A 23,823-nucleotide genomic window follows, 5' to 3' on the forward strand; every position below is an offset into this window, starting at 1 on the left:
AATTAGGAAGAGGATTTCAGTCATGGATTGGTTGGATAAACTTGATAAAAATGGTAATCGTTCCCAAAATTCTATATAAATTTCAAATTATACCAATTAAGCTCCCAGAGGCATATTTTAGAATAATTAAAAAAATTCTAACATCATTTATATGGAGAAATAAGAAGCCCAGAATAAGCTATGAAATCTTAAGAAGAGATAAAGAAAAAGGCAGACTAGGGGTACCAGATATGAAGAGATACTATAATTCAGTAATATTGGCAAGAATTTTTGATTGGACACATAATGCACAGGGGAAAAGTTGGGTAAGCATAAAAAATACATTAAGTCACACGAATTTAAGTAGAATCATTTGGTTACCTCCTCATTTTAGAGGATTAAAAGATAGCACAAGTTTGTTTACACATAATGTTTTGAGAGTTTGGGACACTTTACACAAACAAAGGGGGTGGGAATTTAATTCATTGTTAATGCCCCTAGGATCTACAGAGTTTTTCCTCTAGGTAAAGAGAGTATTAGAGGGAATTGGATAAAGAAGAAAGATGTTCAATTAAAAGATATAATGGTGGGAGAAGAGTTGTGTCCACTTAGAGAACTGGAGAGTAGGAGGGATATATTTGCGAGAATGGATGAATGGCGGTATGGTCAACTAAAACATTTTGTAGGTAGTCTTTCAGTGCCATTAAGAAAAAGAGAAGATTGGAACCCCTTTGAGCACCTATTAGATATAAGAGGAGATGGGAAGCACGGGATCACAAAAATATATAAAATTCTCACAGGTTTAATCATGGCTACAAGGCCACTATTTATAGAGAAGTGGGAAAGGGATTTATGAGTAATAATTGATGAGGGAAAACAAAAGAAAATATATAGTTTAATTCACAGGAATGTAAATATGAAGGAAATGGAAATGAATTATAAGTGTTTAGTAAGATGGTATATTACACCGAATTTAGCGCATAGAATAAGTGGAGACAACTCACCTCTATGTTGGCGGAGATGTGGAGAGAGAGGTACAATGATACACTTATGGTGGGAGTGTCACAAAATTCAAGATTACTAGAAGGGCATAGTGAATATAGGAATAGGAAATAACAGAGGTAAATATTCCTAAGGACCCTGAGACTTGCCTTCTTTTTGGTACCAAGTTGTCAGTTAAAAAAATATAAAAAAAACTTGATTATTGTATTATTTAAAATGCAGCAAAGGGACTGATACCCAAGTTTTGGAAGAAACAAGAGGCAACGAAAATAAGGGATTGGGTAGAAAGAGTGGAGAAGATATATAGAATGGAGGAACTTTACCATATGGAGGAAGATAAAATTGAGGTATTTCGTACAAGTTGGGAAAAGTGGGTACAGTTTAAAAATTCAGAGGTATACCTAGAATATGTGAAATAAGGAAAAGAGGGGGAAGGGGATAAATATAGCACAGTATAATACCAGTAATCGCTAAGGTTCAGGATTTCTAGAAGTTAAAGATGCATAATCAAAGGGTGGGGGGGGGGATAGGTAAGGGGAGGGATAAAAGGTCACCGAGATTAAGGTTATTTCTGGGGAGTGTTATGACAGAAATGTGTAATGTATACTGTCTGTTTTATTAGCTTTTGTACATTTAGTATGGTGATTTGAAAACAATAAAATATTTAAATAAATAAAAAAATAACTGTCCTTTACCTTCTTATTTTTGTCATAACAATTTTTTTGTCTTTAACACAGATTCTAAAGACTTTACATAGAACATATTTCAATATGAAGTTAAGGCCAATTTGGCATGACATCAATCCAAAAGCTGTGACTACAGATGAGTTGTTTGGGTTTCTTCACCCTTCGACCCGGGAATGGAAAGATGGTAATTATTAGTGAGACTGATAATGATTATATTTCCACATAATTATATATTAAATTTTAATTAATAGTTAAATTTTTTTTTTACTCTTTATTATTTTCTTTTATATTCATTTTGTATGTCAAGGCCTGTTTTCCTTTACAATGAGAGAACTCTTCATCATCCCTCATGATGGCCCAAAGTGGATTGTCCTTGATGGAGATATTGATCCGATGTGGATTGAATCATTAAATACTGTAATGGATGATAACAAGGTTTGTGTCTTTTTTAAAGAGAAAATTAGTATGCTATTAAGTACATCTAGTAATGTATATAATGCATGTAAGTACATAAAAAGCTTATTCGTTTATGGTAAAGTGTATGTGAACCTAAAATATATTTTTCACTGTTTGTCATAATGTCTTACTGTCCAGTTTTTGTAAGCAAATTTTTTTTTGTAAATCTGTAGCAAAGTTTCTTTCTGGAAATCCTGCCAGTAACAACACTTCCTTACCATCATCGCATCCTGTACAAAACTCTTGGAGCCATAACTTAGCAAAAAACCCCATTGAAGTCTATGGCGAGTGAATCATGCTGTTAAATGATGGCTATTTGCAAAGCTATTAGGCAAGCTTTTGTAAAAAAAGGGCATGGTGAGCTTGGCACAGCTAAGCATTTAACAAATTTTCTAAAATAGGGAAACCCAATTAATTCCAAACCAGACTGCAATTAATAGAAAAAAGTAGCAAAGGCATTGTCAATTTGAAGAGCTAGCTATCAATCAGTTGTTGCAGACAGCTATTGGTCATTTATTTGGTACAGATGTACAGGCAAGGCACATAAGATAATGTACCCAGGAACTACAATTCAAAGAACTCAAGCAATTTGTTAAAGTAGATGTAAACCCAACCACTAACATCTGTCAGAGATGTGGGCATCCAGCAAGGATAATTAGATCAGTTGGCTGTACCTAAAGGAATCAGGGATCAGACTGAGGTAAAGTTAAAAATAAGTTTATTAAGACAAATGACACACTTCCAACTCCAACACCAGTAAGCCATAAACAATGCAAATGACAACATAAATGTAATAGTGCAAACCCCAAATAACAACCTAATTAATTACTTGCCTACCAGGCACTTTTACCCCCTTTGTGCCCAGGCCAATTTTAAGCTTTCAGCACTGTTGCATTTTGAATGACAATTGCGCAGTCATGCAACACTGTACCCATATGAAATCTTTATAATTTTTTTCGCACAAATAGAGCTTTCTTTTGGTGGTATTTTATCACCACTGAGTGTTTTCTTTTTTGCACTATTAAAGAAAAAAGTTTTTCTTTGTTCCTAATATAAAATTTTGCAAACAGGTATTTTTTTTTCACTGATGTGCTTTGATGAGGCTGCACTGATAGGCAGCACTGAGGGGCACTGATGATGTGGCATGGATAGGCAGCACTGATGGGCACTGATAGGCAGCACTGATGGGTGACAATAATGAGCGGCGCTGACTAACTGCACTGACTGGTGGAACTGCTGGGCACTGCTGAGTGGCACTGATGGGGGGCACTGCTGGGTGGCACTGATGGGCACTGCTGGGTGGCACTGCTGGATATTGGTGGGTGGCACTGCTGGGGAGTGATCATTGGGGCACTGATGATCAGCACCGATCTGTTCTATGACAATTGCCAGTTATCAGCAGTACGGCTATATTTGGCTATAGTGCGGTTGGCAAGAGGTTAATTATTTACAAATGGAGGGAACACAGGATAGGGTCAGGACAGGGACAGGAGACAAGGGGAACAATGAGTTAGGTATTAGGAGCAGGAAGCAGCATACAGGGAGCAGGTCACAGGAGCAGGTCCCAGGGTCAGGTACAAGGATCAGGAACAAGGCTCAGGCAGGCATGTGGCTTGCAGGAAAAATAGTGAAGAACTGATCTTCAGTCAAATACGGGCTTACATACCTCCCATGTCAGGTGCAGCCTAATTACTTGGGCAGCCCATCTGCTGGGAGACACCTGCTGGTGACCATGGAACTGTTCTCTCTTACTCTGGAAACAACAACAGTGCCACCAGCAGGTGACCCAGTCCTGACAACATCTCATAAAGCAAAACTAAACCCTCCTATCCTTTACAGAAAACTATTGGCAGGATGTGGCCCTTTGCTTGTCTTGATCTGGCCCTTTGGGGGTACTGTTCCTCCTATTGACACCAAAGATGAGGCACCATTCCTTCCACTGACACCTATAGTGGGGCAATGTTTCTTTTACTGACACTAACAATGGCACATAATTCCTCCCACTGATATAAACGATCGGGTACTCTTCCTCCTACTTATACTAATGATGGGACACTATTCCTACTCTTACTGCTCAAGGGTGCTATGGCATTTTTTTACCCCCACTGACCACCAAGTCTGAGATTTTGTCTACTCCCTCTGATGCTAGGGAATTTTCTACTCCCACTGGTCAAATTCTGCCCCTCCCCCTAAGTCTGAAGGACAGTAAACTAACCCATTATTAAAGTTTGGAGATCCTTCTTTACATACAAGGAAGCTGCCATCTTAGCCTCTGGATTGAGAGTTCAGCTGAGAGATAACATAAAGCAGAATTACATTGCATCCAAGCATCACAAACCAAAAATGCTATTTAATTCATTTTTTTTATAATCAAAGCAAACCCACCTGCCCATCCATGTCTCCATACTTTGTTTTGAGAAATCACTTTGAAAACACCCCCCTAATATTTCTAGCTGTGGCCATCTAAGGGCAGATGATTCATGTAGCATTTGATTCCTGGAATCCCTCTGCTCTTAACTCAGACATACAGGCAGGAGGTTGTGGTTAGCTGAGAAAGCCCCTCCTTTCCCCTACAAATGAAAAAAAAAATGCCCATGGAGATGGGATGTATGACACAATTTTGGCCTAAGGCAAAAATCAGGAAGCTTCTAAAGAAATGTAGAAAAAGTTAAAACAATAAATTATAATATTGATATATAATATTTACATAATACAATATACTTCCCTATCTATTTACTAATGCTAGCAGCATAAGGATTAAAAATATTGAACGTTGATTGAGAGAGTATAGTTCTGCTTTAAGTCATCATCAGTTCTGTTTGCTCCCCTTGCCAGCCTGAATCCAGATACATTTCACCAGTTCTAAGCTTCAGTATATACTCTTTTGCTTATGGTTTTCTTTCTGTGCATGTTTAAATGGTTATTTTCTTGTTAGTAATGCTTTGTATTGTGTTTATTATAGTTGAGCTCCACTTTAGCATGTCAATTGACATAGCAGTATTCAAACTAAAATAATATTTCTAAATCATATATTTCAATAGCTTACATTTAGCTTCATGCAATGAACAGAGCAAATTATTGAGTCGAGTAGGCCAAACAAGGCAGAGACAGGTTAATCCATATGATTTTTTAATTTCAGCTCCGCACACGTTTGTATAATTCCTTAAGGAAACAAAAATGGTTTGAGTTATTGTAGTGTAGAGTTGAATAGAACCATCTTATTCTGCAGTATTTTACCTGCTTTGTGCCTGTAAAAAATTTAACCTTGAAATTTACTCATCTTTTCTTGCCGAGTTTGCATGGCTGTCACTTTATTCCTTGTATAAAACAATGCAAGATTTGGTACTTGTGTTTTTTCTCTTGCCTATAGGTCTTGACATTGGCCAGCAATGAACGAATCTCACTGACACCTTCTATGCGGCTGTTGTTTGAAATTAGTCACCTGCGAGCGGCTACACCCGCCACTGTTTCTAGAGCTGGAATCCTTTATGTGAACACACAGGACCTGGGTTGGAGTCCGTGAGTATCGATTATATGAGAATATTAGCATTTAAAGCTGAACTCCAAACAAACAGTAAAACACACAATTGATATCTACTGTATAGGTACTCTTCTATAAGCCAAAGGGTTTTTATAGCTCTGCAGCCAGTCTTGTGATCCAGACGCACTTGTTGGGGCTCAGTTGGTGCACTACAAGAATTCAGATCTCCTTGGTTGCAACAGGTGGAAGTCCCTCAAAAGGATTTGTGCATACACAGGCATTATCCCTTTAAGTGGTATTTAACTTGGACAATACCCCTTTAAGGCACAAGATGAAATGCAGGTTTTAAGCAAGAGGTTTAAGGGGTGGGCAGAGGCAAATGTTAACAATGGGTTAATTCCTCTCTAGGCTGCAGTAGCAAATAGCAAAAATGACCTGTGTCCTTTGTTGGATGTAAGCCAATTGCAGAGGAAACAGTGGTGTGGCTTGTCCTGCAGAGGACGGACACTGCAGCAGGCTCTGATAACTGGATTATGCTGAAGATGTGGTTCCGTGGTTCCTCCTGTAGAGTTTGTTCCTGGCTGCAATACTTCAGGTCACCGGCCAACAGGGTAGCCCTCCGGATTCTTTGACAATGGCAACAGTCGGCTGTTCCTCCCTATTTCTCCACTTACTCTCTCTCTCTGCAGCTTGGTCCGGTCCTCTGCGTTCTGCACATCTTTCTCCTCACACCATTTTTGTGTGTGAAATGCAGGCACAGCAACCCATTCAAGTGAATGAACTTCTGTGCCAGTGCAAACGCGGGCCACAAACTTGCAAACATTTGAACAGAAGAAAAACCTAAAAGAAAACCTAAAGAAAACAATCATGTTTTTTCAGTAAATGCTTATTTTGAGTTGTCATTGTAAAGTTTGTCTAATAGTAACTTTAGCAAATAAAAATAAAATATAGCATTTTCAATTTGCAGCGGCTATAATTTTCTGTAAAATTCAATGCAATATAGCAAGCTGGTCTGCACTAAGATAGAAGTCAGAATTTAGGCTGCCCCTGTAAAAGAAATATAAGATTTGACACTACCTAAGGGTTATTTACTTCTAAAGGGATGCACACACTTCAGCTTTCCTCATCAGAACATAGAAAATGCACCAGCTGATTATACTAAAACAGTCACTTCCATTCCTAATGAGTTTTCAATCAGTCTGACAAAACTAATAGCTATTAATTCACAGCAGCAAAAGGTTGGAATCTACTCTCGAAGTGACAGTCTGCTGACAAAACTCTGTTTATAGGTTTGTACTGAGATAAGCTTAAAGCATACAGCTGCAAGAAAAAGTATGTGAACCCCTTGGGATTATGTGGAGTTTTGCATGAATTGGGCATAAAATGTGCTCTGAACGTCATCTAAGTCACAAAAATAGAAGAACACAGTCTGCTTAACATAATACTACACAAACATTAGATGTTGCCATGGTTTACTTGCACATAACATGTAAACATTCACAGTGCAGGGAGGAAAAAGTCTGTGAACCTTTGGACTTAATAACTGGTTGACTCTCCATTGGCAGCAATGACCTCAACCAAACGTTTCCTGTAGTTGCAGATCAGACCTGCACAACGATCTGGAGTAATTTTGGGCCACTCCTCTTCACAAAACTGTTTTAGTGTAGCAATATTCTTGGGATGTCTGGTGTGAATCGCTCTCTTAAGGTCATGCCACAGCATTTCAATTGGGTTGAGGTCAGGACTGACTGGGCCAATCCAGAAGGCGTATTCTGTGCTATTGCAGCCATTGTTTTGTTGAATTACTTGTATGCTTTGGGTCATTGTCCTGTTGCATCACCCATCCTCTGTGGAGCTTCAGTTGGCGGACAGATGGTCGTACGTTTTCCTGCAAAATGTCTTGATAAACTCTGGAATTCATTTTCCCATCAATGACAACAATCCGTCCAGGCCCTGAGCCAGCAAAGCAGCCCCAAAACAAGATGCTTCCTCCACCATGTTTTACAGTGGGGATGAGGTTTTGATGTTGGTGTGCTGTGCCTTTTTTTCTCCACACATAGTGTTGTGTGTTCTTCCCAAACAACTCAATCTTGGTTTCATCTGTCCACAGTATATTTTGCCAGTAGTGCTGTGGAACATCCAGGTGCTCTTTTGCAAACTTCAAACATGCTGCAATATTCTTTTTGGACAGCAATGGCTTCCTCCGTGGTGTCCTCCCATGTACTTCATTCTTGTTTAATGTTTTCCTTATTATAGATGTGTCAACAAAAATGTTAGCATGTGCCAGAGATTTCTGTAGGTCTTTAGCTGACACTCTGGGATTCTTCTTTACCTCATGCAGCATTCTGCGCTGTGCTCTTGCAGTCATTTTTACAGGACGACCACACCTAGGGAGAGTAGCAACAGTGCTAAATCTTCTCCATTTGTAGACAGTCTGTCTTACCGTGGACACATGAACATCAAGGCTTTTGGAGATACTTTTGTAACCCTTTCCAGCTTCATGCAAGTCAACAATTCTTGATCGTAGGTCTTCTGAGAGCTCTTTTCTGCGAGGCATGGTTCACATCAGACAGTGCTTCTTGAAACCAGTAAACCCAAAACAGGTGTGTGTTTTTTAAGGGCAGGACAGCTGTCAGCAACACATCCAATATCATCACACTGATTGGAGTCAAGGTTGCCTCACTCTTGGCTCCAATTAGCTCTGGGAGAAGTCACTAAGCTAGGGCCTCACATACTTTTTCCTCCCTGCACTGTGAATGTTTACATGTTATGTGCAATTAAACCATGGCAACATCTAATTTTTGTGTAGTATTATGTTCAGCAGACTGTGTTCTTCTATTGTTGTGACTTAGATGACATTCAGAGCACATTTTATGCCCAATTCATGCAAAACTCCACGTAATCCCAAGGGGTTCACATACTTTTTCTTGCAACTGTAGTCAGTGTACTGCATAGCATTAGTGTTGCCTATCATATCATATTGACAAAGACATCTATTGTTTTCACTAAAATCATTGGCCCATTCCTCTTCTTTAGGATGCAATTTGTAAAGAAAGCCAGTGGACTTACCTTTGAAAGTGATTGCAAAATTATAGATCAGGCATCTCCAGGTGTCCTCTTGCATGCTTCAGTTATTCTTAAAACATCCTGAGAGCCCCAAAACCCATGGTGGCCTTTTATGCAAATATCAATCACAACTTCATTTGCTGAGCTCCATCCCACTTTCTTCCCCACTTCTTACCTTTCTATTTGCCTTTGGGATTGTTCATTGAATTTGGTTGACCAGAAGAAGTGTAAGAGTGGAAGGAGGTAGTTCAGAGCTCAGCCACAAAGCTGTGGTTGGTGTCTATAAAATAGAACTCCCCAGTTTTTGGTGATTTCACAGTGCTCTAAAAATAGTCAAAGTTTGTAAACAGGGACTCAGATGTGCCCTCCTGTGGATCTGAGGCTAGTTTAAAGGCAAGGTAAACACACAAACCCACTTAAAAAATCAGATCCATGCAGGTACCCTAGACAGGGTGGCAACCTTCATTTTGAGGTTTAATTGTCTTTCTTTCTTTTAAGCTATGAACTGATGATTTATCAAACTCAAATCCTCTCCATTGTTTAGAGGTAGGAAAGCACGCTATATGGCCTAATGTTTGTGGACACCTGACCATCATACCTATATGAGCTTGTTGGACATCCCATTCCAAAACAATAGGCATAGATATAAAATTGACCAGTCTTTTGTGGCGTTAAATGTATCCATTTTCTTCAAGATTTTAGAGCCAGCTTTCTCAACGTTTTCAACACAGAGGAACCCATTGGACTTTCCAGTCTCAGGGAACCCATTGTAAAAATGACTATATCCACAACCAAGAATACATTAGTGTGATGGTCAGTGAGAAGAATGCTCCTGACACAGTGGTGATTGGGAAGAATTTACCCCCTACAGAAAGCTAACAAGACCGTTGGTGACAGTGGGAACTTATCTGACAGGCAAAAATTGGTCTCTGCTCAAGGAACCCCCAGCAACTTCTGAAAGAACCCTAGGGTACCAAAGAACCCTGTTCGAGAAACCCTGTTTTGGAGTATTTTTCTAGGAATTTTTATTTTCAGTTGAAAGAGCATTTGTGAGGTCAGGTACAGATGCTGGATGAGAAGACTTGGCTTGCAGTCGGCTAAGTCAGGGTTCTGTGCAGGCCCCTTGTGTTTCTCCAGACCAAAGTCATTGAACCATGTTTTTATGGAGCTTACTTTGTGCACAGGGATACAGTCATGCAAGAACAGAAATAGAGCTTGTTGTCACAAGGTTGAAAGTGCATCATTGTCTACAATGTCTTTGTATGTTGTACCATTAACAGTACTGGAACACTGGAAACACCGAACTCAATCATTTGGAGGGGTGTCCACATACTTTTGGCCATGTAGCTAGATGTGATGGTCAGGTGGTCAAGTGTTCCAGAGTAGTGCAAAGCACACACTATCTAAAAGTGGTTTCCATAATGTACAAGTATAGAAGGAAACAAGTGTTAACTGTAAATTATTCATCTTCTAATATAGTATGTTATTGTGTGCTTTCATATACAACTAACTATAACATTCAAAACATTTAAATCTGTATCTTGTAATAGAAATAGAACCTTTTCTGGTATTACCAGCATGGGAGCACCTGCATTACAAAGGTTTTGCTGCTCTTTTACTTTTGGAGTTGCAATTTTGTTTCTTATTTACTTGAGAACCTTGAGGACATCTGAATTAAATGCAAATCCCAACACACATTATGGCTGTTCTCTGTGTCTGATTTCATTCCTTTTTTTATTAGCTACGTTACCAGCTGGATCGAGACTCGTCAGGCTCAGTCAGAAAAAGCAAATCTGACCATATTGTTTGATAAGTATGTTCCTTACTGCTTGGAGCAAGTGCGATGTAATTTAAAAACTATAACTCCAATCCCAGAAAACAGCATGGTACAGGTAAAAGCAATGCATTTTATTTTGTTTTGTGTTTTTTTTTCTCCTTTTTTAAAATGTGATCCTGTCACTCTATGCTTAAAATGACAGACAAATGCAACATTTGATCATATTGGTTGTTGAAGAATTAACATACCATGAGATTTAATAACATACTACAAAATGGTAAATCTATGAAGATTGTCTACATTGATCTGCAAAACATTATGTGCTTACAAACCTAAAAGTTTTGTTGCCAACCCTGCAAATTTAGGTTGGATCCCATAATTATCTTTATATCTGTGGGTGCCAGTAGAAACCCTAGATAGCTGTTTTTAGGACAAATGTCAGTTTGCTGAGTTGTATTTCTTCTCACATTAATATTGCTTCCTGTACATTAAGGCTATTCTATCATGGGGCCAGGCTACTATTATTCTTCCATTGCACTGGGGTTCCAAACCACAGAAAATATTTTCACGGTTGTCATTTATGCACCACTGAACTTAAAATTAAGATTGGGAATTGAGATGGAGTCAAACTTTAAGTTTATTTTTACTGTCAGAAAACTATTTTAACATCTTGTGACTTGTTTATCTTATGTTTTCTATATTTAGAGCCAGCTGTGTATTTACAGATCAAAGCAGGGCCAGAGTAGTGTATAGCCCACCTATCACATGGCTTAAAGCAGCAGGAGTGCAAGCCACCCTCACATCATGTTTCTTATTATATAATAAAAGGTTCCACACTGGCCCTTGCTTATCAGTTCAACCTGGCTGGGGTTCTTGTTGTTTGTGCATTTTCTGATCAAATAGTGTATGTTTTACCTACTTTGGATCCCTACTTCTGGAACCAAACTGCTAGCAGAGTTATTTCATCCTAATTGTTTAGTTATTGATTCAAGATATAATTACTTAAGTGGGTAACTGTCTCTTTTAGCTACCCCAGTCCCAGACTCTGTGGGGTTTATTTACTAAGGAGAGTCCAAAATCAGACTCCCTTCTGCATAGAAACCAATCAGCTTACAGGTTTCATTGCCAAAGCTTCATTGAACAAGCTGAGGTTAGAAGCTGATTGGTTTCTATGCAGAAGGGAGTCTGATTTTGGACTCTCCAGCTTTAGTAAATAAACCCCTGTGTGTCCCCTATAGCTGTGAGGATTGATCTTGTTTGTAGAATGATAAAGCTAGCTAGTTAATGGATGCAGGCGACTAATATACAAATAAAATCACTGCACTAAAGGTGTAATACTAATAAGTTAGCAGCCAGCACAAAATATAGGACACACTACACCATTCAAATATATGCACCAGTGCATGGCTAACATAAAATGAATACAGACAATTAAATCCTACACAAAAAACATACAAAATCACAAAGTCTATAGTTACATAAGTGATCATACTGTTTATGTTTAACAGCAATCCATAGTGAATAAGTGATAAACCATACGAAACAAGGGCACAGTGATCTCTCCACTTGTTCACTAATATATGTGTAGCACTACCCCCCTAGGAGTTGATGAAGGTTTGGATTCCCCTATAGTCCTGCACAGCCAGGCAACACGAATTTCCTTAATTTATAAAAAATATATGAAAAAGGAGGTTACAAATGTGCTAGATATCCGCTGCACTGTGAATATGTGCGGTCCAGTAACCAAACGTAACTAGTACCTAAAAAACACGCAAACAGGATGTTCACCAAAGCTGTTACAAGAAGGACCATGTGGTAAACCCATTAAAAAATATTAATTATATCTGCATATTATATCCAGTGACTTATGCTGTGGGACTAGACATACCACTATATCCTAATTAGGATTGTTTCCACATAAGTACCAAAGTAAGATCACTTGGACTTCATGTCATTAATTCCAATCTAGGAATCATTGGATCAACACAGCTATAAGTGGATACGTTTTTGTTATCCCAATAGTCAATGCTATATATATAATATATATATATAAGAAATAGCTGGACAGACGACTGGTGGCTGGTGCTCTAAATATTCTTATGTACAGAAGGCCACACCATGATGTCATCAATATGCTTTAATGGGTTTATCGCATGGTCCTTTTTGTAACCGCTTTGGTGAACATCCTCCTGACGTCTTTTTTAGGTACTAAAACAAATTTCCTTCCAGACTTGCACTCCAGAGACAGTAAGCAGTCCTTGAACATGTTTTTTATGTTTTATTAGGGGATGATAATTTGGATGGAGATGAAGGATGCATAGGATGCCCAAGGAACTGTTTAACTGAGGACAACTTCCTGAAGCTATTTACAAGTGCTCAGAGGGGTTCTCTTCTCTTCTTGGAGAGTCATCCAGTCTCTCCTGGTGTAGAAATCCCTGGACAAGGGAATCTAGAGTCTGGCTCTTTAAAAAGCACAGTTCAGCTGGGGATAGTCAGGTTTCCCACCCAAATGCCCTCTCCCCTATTCCTGTCCAGAGGGTGTAGAAGTACTCACTGTCCCTCCACTGGAAGCTGCAGGTCGGTAGCTGTTTTCAGGACTCCGGCTGGGCTTGCACCTTCCTTAGCTCCACAGATGGTTCTCTCTCAGGGGGCCAGTGAGGTTCAGCTTTCCTTCTGTCAGCAGCTCTCCTGGCGGCAGGCCCCTTCCCTGGGCCTCCTCTCAGGCTCAACTCTCCAGCTCCTGCTCTCACATCTTCCACCTGAGCTCTCCTGCTACTGAGCAGGCTCAGTCACTCTTAAGGGCTGTCCTGATCCCATGCCAAGCCTCCTGCTTGGGGATTGGTCAGAATTCCTCAAGAGTGCAGACCAACTCACCCTCACCCACTGAGTTCTAGAGACTTTCCCAAGTCTCTAGATCAGGGGGAGGTATCAGTGAGATAAACTGCAGGGCATCTCAGCCCTGATCCAAATTTGACCCTCTGACTATTTCTCCCTGGCTGCTACTCAACCTTCTAACTAAAAAAATATTCATCTAGATCTACCTAGCTAGCTAGGAGGATGCTACATATGTGTAACACCACGTGTCCTCCACCAGCTACACTCAGAGGTTTAGCAAAGGAGATGTGACTCTCATATGAGAAGCCAGACGGTGCTTGTTGTAACCATTGGCATGAACAATACAGGACTCCACAGCTCACAGCATGGTTTTCATCTCCATCGCCATTCCCCGTCACAACATAAAACATAAAAAAACCCAAAAAACTGCTCCCAATAGTGTAAATCCGGATGGCACTTTTAAAAAAATAGGTTAAAAACACTTACATTGGCATTTTGTATAGAAATCCACATCATATTACAAATCCTAGAATCCTCAATATGAGCAATGGTGTCATGGCTTCCAGCTCTGCCCACCAAATTTCATCATAAAGTACGTCATCAGAAGCACCATGATTTAATTGCCTGTATTCATTATATTTTAGTGCTGCACTGGTGTGCATAATAGGTGTAGGCAGACAGGAGCACAAAACAGCTGGGCTAGTAAACAGGAAGTTAAATTATTTTCTGAATTTAAGAGGGTGTTCAAGATGTGTTTACTTGCTTACTTCTCAGTAATGCCCGCCATCTCTCAGCTGACTGGAACCTGCCACACACATGAACTAAGCGGATTTAATGCATTTTTAAGGCAGGATTACAGATATGAGTCAGGTGATTGGTGATTTCACATAGCCTTATGGACATTACTTCACTACTGAAAGGTTTGTATTGTTTTCGTTTTCTCTTTGCAGACATTATGTTCTTTACTGGACTGTCTTCTTACTGCTGAGAACACTCCTCCTGATTCACCTCGAGAACTTTATGAGATATATTTTGTTTTTGCCTGTGTTTGGTCTTTTGGTGGTGCTCTTTTTCAAGATCAGGTGAGAAATAAAATAGTGTAACAAATATGCTGTGTATATTGTGAATCCTTGTGAGCTATTATGAATGAAGCATTCAGTGGGTGTTAAACAATTATTTACTGTTCTTTGGTGTTTGGTGCGCTGGCACTTACACAAACTCACTTGGTAGTGTCACAGTACAGATTGGATATAGAGATATATATGTTTATAAATAGGAGCGCGGCACTATAAATACCTTATATAAAATAGTGTAACAAGATGCAAATGAATAAGTAAGTTTTAATCTTTATCATATCTTTTTTTTTCAGCTGCTTGATTATCGATTGGAGTTTAGCCGATGGTGGAACAAAGAGATGAGAACCATCAAGTTTCCTTCTAATGGCACTGTATTTGACTGTTTCATTGACCCAGACACCAAAAAATTCACCCCTTGGACGGAAAGGATTCCAGAATTTGATATGATTCCAGATATTCCTTTACAGGTATGTACTGTATGCATTTCCATGATAAGAACCAGGAAAAGCAAAGCGACTGTTTTTATTATGTGTGGCCTCTAGTGGACTGAATAATTCACCAGCTTCTTATATTTCTTTCAGACTTCCATGCTAATTTTATAGTTCAGCTTCATCTCCCCATCAATTCTCACTGTTCCTAATGTCGAAGATTGACTTTCCCTCATTCTGCAGTATTCACCATAATACCACTGATAATGTAATAGGGAGAATGGGTTCCATTGCTACAGCTATGGCTTACCAGTAAAACTAGAAATTCAAGCGCAGAGATTTCTTCACTGAAATCTCCAAAAGAAATAGTATGTAGACAGGCAAGAAACAGACAGGAGCCTCCCGGAGACAGTTTGTTTCGTGATCTGGTCAGTAAAGCTGTTATTTTTCACTTCCTGTAATAGTGACAACATTGTTCATTCTGCAAAGTTGTCACCTTGTAGATAGCGTCATCTTACATGTGCATGTCCTTTTAAATGAACTTTCAGTAAAAGACAGCAAATAATTGAAAGCCCAACTACAGCTAGCACAGAAGTTATAGCAACATTTTTTTTTCTTTCGGAAAAAACAAGATATAAGTCATAAAAATAAAAGATGGCCTTTGAAAGTACCCTGCAAGTGTAATATAATTTGCCCCGATTGTAACTTACTGTTTTTGAATCATTTGGCCTATTACAGAAAGTGGAAAAATAATGAATCTACCAACAGGATCAACAAGTAATAAACGTATATTACAGAGGGGAATCAGAAAAACAAAAATGGCTGTGTTAATGCTATTGAAAGATTGCATGAAATATGTAAATTTTTATTTTACTGAAGATCCTCCCAGCAACATCACTTTCTGTTGTAGGCTCACAACACTAAAGCTGGCCAAACATGGATTACCAGTTTATCAAGAAAAACAAACAGATTCCCCCATGCACACATTCGATGTAGATAAAGAAATCATCCCTGCTGCGCTAATGTATCCTGACAGCGGGCACCCCTCTGTTGTCAGAATAGGAGGAGTACACTAATCTGCGCTGTAGCCTATTGGAACATTTTTTAATGTTCCCGTTCAAGAGATGGCCAGGCAAAGTTTAATCCATTTATGGCCAGCTTAACCACTTCAAGTCCGGACATTTTACCCCCTTCCTGTCCAGGCCAATTTTCAGCTTTCAGTGCTATCATACTTTGAATGACAATTGCGCGGTCATGCAACACTGTACCCATATGAATTTTTAGCATTTTTTTGAGACAGATAAAATTTTATTTTTTTGCTATATAAATGAAAAAGTCCAAAAATTTTGAAAAAAAATGTTTTTCTAAAATTTTGCAAATAAATAATCTGTCCTCATGAATCTTGCCCAAAATGTATTCAGTTATCTTTTTAGTAAAAAAAAAAAAAAAACCCAAATTAGTTTATAACCCAAAATTATAGTTTTTAAAAAACTTTTTTTACATTTTTATTTTTATTTTATGTTATTATTTAAGTTGGGGTTTTTTTTGTTTTTTTTACATACCGTCACCCTAGCAGTACAATGTCACCATAGTGACACTGTACTACTTGTGGGGGTGGATGAAGCTTTTTTTTTACACTGATTGCTTTTACACCCATAAAGGCTGTAAAAGCAATAATTTCTCCCTCTCTCTGGCTGCATTCCTGCAACCATTGAGAAATACTGTGTGAGCTGTGATTAGTCACAGCTTGTCACATGGTACAAGGCTGTTGTGAATAGCCTTGTACCATATGACCTCTGTGATCATTCACAGAATTCACACTTAGTAAGCAATGGTGTCAGAAGTGACATCTTGCTTACTACTCTGCATGTGATCACTGATTGGTCAATCAGTGATCACATGATTGGGACCTCACACAGAGATCCCATACAATGATCCGGACACAGCGGGCACCGGATCGCGGTGCTGCGTGCTCCCAGGGAGCGCGCACAAGCAGGGAACAAGGAGGATGTTTATAAATGGCCACCCACCCCTGCACTGCTCCCGTCCACCCATTTATATACATGGGCCGAATGGGAAGTGGTTAAACCACTGCCTTGCAATTTGCTGTAGTGGTGTCAGTTTGCTGTGCAGGTTTCTTCATTTGATCATTATGCTACCTATCTGATACACTTGATAGCAGCCCCACATCTGAATCAAGAAACACACAAGGCAGGCTGAAAACACTTCTGATAACTGGATGCAATCTTAGCTTTGTCAACCTGCAATGGGAAGTGCTGTTACTGGCAGGCTCTAAAGATAACAAACTTTGCAAAAGTTTCAGGAAAAAATGGTTTCTTGAAGTAGAATTAAAAACAAAACTTTTTTTTTTTCATTTTAGATAGACTAAGGAAGGAAAACCCTGTCAGTTGTTTTGCCATCCATGTCCCATTGGAGAGATTTACCTACAATTCCTGTCCTATAGCCAAAACAGAGAGAGAGAAAATCCCTTAAAAGTGAGGAAAATCCTGGTTCTCACCAGGGTAACCAGAACTAGTTTTCTCATAGGAAACTTTAACCTCCATTACTGTTCTAGGAACAACCCAAAAGTTGGGTTTTTCTTTCACTTTCACAAATAATGACAAATAGACAGGGTGATTCCTCCTAACGGGGGCTCAGACAGCACTAAAAACCTGACAGGTGTTCTCATCCAAAACTAAAAAAGTTTTTCCTTTGGTTATACTGTAAACAAACTGTATACAATGAGATATGATGGTTAACATACTGAAAAATAAATTGTGTTTATATACACAAGGAAGAACTTTCAGTTTGAACTCTGAGTGAGGAATACTACCTGCTTCTTGTGGGTTATTGCACTTTACAAATCGCTTTTTCCGTAATAAATCATCCAAAAAGAATTTTAAAAAAAAAGAACTTCGTTTTTTTTGCTGTTCTATTTGTAGTCTGCTTTTTAGATATATTAAAAGACATAGGAGGATGTTCTTAGGCAGTTTACATACAATTTGTGTTTATAGCCTTGTTTCTCTTACATTCTAAAAAAGATTTGGAAAAATACCTTCAAGGTTGATGAGGACTGCAATTGACAGAGCTATGGCTCTTTTAGGTCCCTGTTGTCCATTTAAATTTTAATGTTTCTATCATTTGCTCCTCAGTGTGAATTAACAGCCTTACTACGATGTTGGCTTCCCGATTTGAAGTCAGGACTTAAAATTAATTCAATAGGGCAGATTTACAGCGATTCTATATTTCACCAGGCAGAATCAATAATGTGACTGAAGTGAAGAAGATAAAAATTTATGGTATCTTGCAATTTAATGGTTGAAAAGATGCAATTGAAGAGATCATAAATTGTGAAGGAGTTTATGCTTCATTGCTCCTGATTCAGTGCTTGCTGTTAGAATCTGATTTGTGACTATTCACGAGGTGTGATTAATGATGTGATCGATTCTTGCTTCAGTGCGGTAAAGCCGTTGTAATGCTCTTCATTAGAATAAATAAAATAAATTGACTGAAGCTTTATAAAAACTGTGTAACATTTAAAATCTGAAATGTCAATTTTTTCCTGGTTACAATTTAGCTTTCTTCAGGCAGTTTCCACCTACGAGCCATCATTCATTGTCATTCTGGGAGGGTATTATAGAGGCCCATGTGGGCTGGGGTTAGTTTTATGCAAAGCTTACTGAAGAGGAAATGTAGAGTTAAATGGATGCCTGGCTGGAATCAGACTAATATGACGAGTGACGGGAAGATATTTCCTCTGCTTATTAACCCTTTGCCTGAACTGTATCATTGCTTATCAGTGGGGCTGTATTTAGACATGAAGTTGCCCTGGGTACATGTGAATGATGAGGTCCTTTTGTGCAGACACTGGCTATTTCTGTGAACTGATTTTACTATGGGGGGAGGGGGGGGTGTAACAATCTGCCTGATTTAAATGTATGACTAACATTGCACTGGTCAATAACCAGTGGTAATCTTTTGATGCCTTCAACCTTAAGCCCCAATCTCCTTCAGCTCTGCTGCTGCATTTTAAAGAGCTCCTGTGCTATAGTAATAAATAAAATGCTGCTTAGAAAGAAAGCCTGGAGATAGGGACGGTAGTTGCTTTTTTTTCCCAGGTTTTTAATGACTGGTGTGTACACTACAGGCCATTGATAAAAATGTTTAATTGATAAAACGCTGAATGGCCTGCAATATACACTCAAGGACATTAATTAAACACAGACAAGGAAACAGGATGAATGTGTTGCATGACAAAGAAAAGACATTCAATAAGTTAAAGAAAAAAGTATCCTTTTTTTATCTATGTCATTCCACCCCTCAATGGGTTCCCAGGATACTCTTGTGGATTATCTTCTTATTCCCTTTTTGCAAATAGGGGGTAGTTTTTTTTCACTGGGTAATGTGAGTGCCTCTGTGGGTGTGCCTGTTTTCCCATGTTGGTGATTTTGTTGTTGATATCTTTGTCCCCCTCCAGGTGCCAACTGGGTGCCCATTGAGGTGATATTTATACTCGAATGACCATGTGGTGACCTAGCGGGTGACCTTTTCTGTCCTCTGGGTGCCCATTTGGAAACTATGTCCCCTGGGTACCCACTTTGATGCCCAAGTGGTGAATATTTTTTCCCATGTGAAGTGATCACGTGGGTATCTATTTGAGTGCTCTTTGTTCCCCCCAGGGTGCATAGGAAGGTGATGTTTGTTTCTTCCAGGAAGCCATGTGGGAGATCTTTGTCCTCCCATGGGTACCTAAGTAGATGTTCATGGAATTTGAAATACAGAAAATAGAAATTGGAATATGGAAGATGGAACTCAGAATACTGAGTGTGGAATATGGAACTCAGGATATAGTTACATAGTTAGTTGGCTGAAAAAAAAAATAAAATCCATCCAGTTCAACCATAAAAAAAAAGTTATAATTCTATAACCACAGTTGATCCAGAGGAAGGCAAAAAAACTAGCAAAGCATGATCCAATTTGCTTCTGCAGGAGAAAAAATTCCCCCACTGATCCCCAGAGAGGCAATTGGATATTCTCAGGATCAACCTTAGCTATAAATGTTAATATCCAGTAATATTATGTGTATGTAGGAAAGAATCCAGACATTTTTTATAGCAATCCACTGAGCTCGCCAGAACCAACTCTTGAGGGCTTGAGGGAGTCTATTCCACATTTTCACAGCTCTTACTGTGAAGAAACCTTTCTGTATTTTGAGATGAAATCTTTTTCTCCAGACGTAAAGAGTGCCACCTTGTCCTCTGTGATGACATAAGGGTGAATAACTCTATACCGAGTTCAATATATGAACCACTGATGTATTTATATATGTCGATCATATGCCCCCTTAATCTCCTCTTCTCAAGAGAGAATAAATTCAGTTTCTCTAATCTTCCTCATAGATCAGCTTATCAGGTTGGTTGCCCTTCTCTGCACTTTCTCCAGTTCCACAATATTATTTTTGTGAATTGGTGCCCAAAACTTAACTGCATATTCCAGATGAGGTTTTATTAATGGTTTGTACAGGGGCAAAATGATATCTCTCTCTCTCTGGAGTCTATACCTCTTTTAATACAAGAGAGGATTTTGCTCGCTTTAGAAACCATATTGGCATTGCATTATTAAGCTTATAATTTAACAGAACTCCCACATCTTTCTCCACTATTGATTCCCCCAGTTGTACTCCCCCTAGTATATATGATACATGTATATTCTTAGCCCCCAATAGCATAACCTTACAATTATCAACATTAAACCTTATTTTCCAGACAGTTGCACAAATAAATAGTGCATTGAGGTTGGCTTGTAACTTGGAGACATCCTATAAGGACATTATTCCACTGCACAGCTTGGTGTCATCTGCAAATACTGAAACTGTATTTTTAATCCCAGACCCTATATCATTTATAAATATATTCTAAAGTAAGAGTCCCAACACTGAACCTTGGGGTTCACCACTAACAACCCTAGACCATTCAGAGTATGAATCCTTAACCACTACTCTCTGAATGCGATCTTTTAACCATTTTTTTATCCATTTACATACTGATTTTTCCAAGCCTGTAGACTTTACCTTACACTAGCCCTCAAAATTTCCACTCGCCTGCTCGCATTGGGTGAGTGGAAATAAGGTGGGGTGAGCAGCGCTGGGACTAGGGGTGTGTGGGAGGGGTGGTGGTGGGGGCAGTGACAAGCAGTGATCTCCTGTATGGCTTTCAGTGAAGCAGCTGAAAGCCATGGGAGGGAGAGGAGGAGAATCGGATTCCAGCTGCTTCACTGAAAGCCATACAGGAGATCACTGTTTGTCACCACTGCACAGATCATACTTGATTGTTCCATTTCTTTCCTGCCCCCGCTGTGTGCTGCTCAGTACCCAGTCCCTCTCCTTATCCACTTATCCACTGCACCAATAGGAGACTGGGTATTGAGGAGCACACAGTTGGGGGGGCCAGGATAGAAATGGATTGATCAGGTATGATCTCTGCAGCGGTGACGAGCAGCGATCTCCTGTATGGATTTCAATGAAGCAGCTGGAAGCTGATTCTCCTCCTCTCCCTCCTGCAGCTTTCAGCTGCTTCACTGAAGAAGGGAGGAGAAGGAGATAGAGGCTGGATCTGCTCTCCCTTCCCCTGTACCCACCCACACTCCAGTCTATGCAGCTTTAGAGGCTGTGTGGCGGGAAATTGAACACAGAGCAACCGACAGCTCTGATGCTTCTGAATGAGCATGTGAGCCCGACCTCCCTTCCTTCATTCCTTCCACCAACCCCTTCCTTCCTTCCACCCACCTTTTCCTTCCACCTACACCTTCCTTCCACCCACCCTTCCTTCCTTCCCTCCACCCCTCCCTTACTTTCACCCATCCTTCCTTCCACCCACCCCTCCCTTCCTTCCCCCCACCCTGTCCCTTCCTTCCTTCCTCCCACCTTTTCTTTCTTCCTTCCTTCCACCCTTTCTTTCTTCCTTCCTCCCACCCTTTCTTTCTTCCTTCCTCCCACCCTTTCTTCCTTCCTTCCTTCCTTTTTTTCCTTCCTTCCACCCATCCACCCTTCCTTGTTTCCATCCACCCTTCTTTCCTTCCTTCCTTCCTTCCACCCACCCCTCCCTTCCCTCCGATTCTTCCACCCACCCCTCTCTTCGTATTCCTTATTCTGAATTCTATATTCTGTATTTTGAGTCCCATATTCCTAGTTCCAGGTTTCGAATTCTATATTGTATGTTCCCTGATCCATATTCTCTGTTCCATGTTCCAAGGTACATATTCTAAGTTCTATTTTCCATATTCTAAGTTCTATACTCTAAATTCTGTTTTCTGAATCCAAGTTCTGCATTCCATGTTCCATATTTCAGGTTTCCTGTTTAATATTCCAACTCCATATCCTGAGTTTCATATTTCCAAATTTTATATTCTGAGTTCCATGTTCAAAATATTGAGTTAAATGTTTCTATTTCCATTTTTCAAGTTACAAATGTCAAATTCCATGTTCCATACTATGAGTTCTATTTTCTATAAACAAGCTCTAAATAAGAAATTATTTTTTCATCTTGCAAGTTCTATATTCTGAGTTCCATGCTCCACATTTCATGTTCTCGGTTTCATATTGCAAGTTCCATATTCCATGTTTTGAGTTCTTTCATGTTCAAAAATGCCTTGTTCCATTTCAAGAGTTCCATATGTTCCATGTGTTCTAAATTCCATTTTCTATGTTCCCAGTTCTGTTTCCTATTTTAAGTGTTGAGTTCCGTATTCCAGGTTCTATATTCTGAGTTCCATATTTCATATTCGTTGATCCATATTTACAGTTTTGTGTCATATATCTTGAGTGGTCTCAGTGAAGACAAAAATGACCACGCCAACACCCACATGAGCACCCAGGAGTGACAAAAGATCACCCACACAGGCATCCAGGGATGACAAGGATCAACCATACTGGGACACAAACATTGAACACGTTAGCATATTGGGGGAAAAATTATCTTCCACGTGGGCACCTTTTTGTGGGGCTAAGATTTCCCATACTGGCATTCAAGGGAGGATAAAGACAACCCACATTGTCACACAACGAGGACAAGGGTCATTCACATGACCATATACAGAAGTCAGAGTTCGCCCACATGGGACCACAGGGATGGGGGCAAAAATACACCCACATGGGCATCATCATAGGTACCCAGTATGGGACAAAGATCACTGTTATGGGCACCCAGAGGAACATAGATCATCCACATAGGTACCTGGAGGGGGGGTTTCCCTTGGGACAAAGACCCCTCACAAATGGACCCATATAGGAAAGGATTGCCGGTATGGACAGTATGGACACCCAGGGTGACAGAGCTTAGGGATAAAACATTGCCCACAAGCCAACCTATGGGGCAAATGTAACAATTTTTCACAATGCTATGTTCGCACCTTTTACAGGCTTTTTGTCTAAAACATCTCAACCAGCAATAAACTACGCAAAAAAAAACAAAACAAAAGAACACTTAGTACTGCACTGGTGACCGTATGAAAAAAAAATACAACTTTAAAAAACTCACAAAGCCTCCTTACTAAATATCTCGAACTGTGTACTTTCCAAAAAGAGGTCATTTGGGGTGTACTTGTACTGTCCTGGCATTTTAGGGCCTCAAGAAATGAGGTAGGCCATCAGTACATCCAGATTGATCAATTTTGAAATATACTGTATATACCAAAGTTTGTAGACTCTATAGTTTTCAAACAGACTAAATAATATACACTTATTTGGATTATGTTTACCAAATAAATGTTGCAAAATACATTTTGGTCTAAGTTTTTTTGCAGAAAGTTTGTTTGCAAATTTATTGTTTTTTTCATATTTGCTGGTATTTTTTCATTAATATAGCAAACAATTAAAAAAAAAACAGTGGTGATTAACCACTTGCCCTTCAGAGGGTTTACCCCCCTTCCTGACCAGGCCATTTTTGCGATACAGCACTGGATTAATTTAACTGACAACTGCGCGGTCCTGCACCGCTACACTCAAATTAAATTTACATCCTTTTTTTCCCACAAATACAGC

General features: G+C 39.4%; 1 protein-coding gene across 1 annotated transcript in view; it reads left to right on the forward strand.

Annotated features, from left to right (window-relative positions):
• LOC149451620 (dynein axonemal heavy chain 11-like) overlaps positions 1-23,823 on the forward strand; it is a 590,344-nt gene that overhangs the window by 209,234 nt on the left and 357,287 nt on the right. The window contains exons 29-34 of the mRNA XM_089690376.1: positions 1,719-1,851; positions 1,975-2,102; positions 5,494-5,642; positions 10,412-10,562; positions 14,233-14,364; positions 14,652-14,825. Coding sequence (XP_089546502.1) covers positions 1,719-1,851; positions 1,975-2,102; positions 5,494-5,642; positions 10,412-10,562; positions 14,233-14,364; positions 14,652-14,825 — 867 coding nt within the window. The remainder of the gene's footprint in view (positions 1-1,718; positions 1,852-1,974; positions 2,103-5,493; positions 5,643-10,411; positions 10,563-14,232; positions 14,365-14,651; positions 14,826-23,823) is intronic.

This window comes from Staurois parvus, unplaced genomic scaffold, assembly GCF_062004578.1.
Source record: "Staurois parvus isolate SC_StPar_1 unplaced genomic scaffold, SC_StPar_1.0 ptg000530l, whole genome shotgun sequence".
Taxonomy (NCBI): Eukaryota; Metazoa; Chordata; class Amphibia; order Anura; family Ranidae; genus Staurois; species Staurois parvus.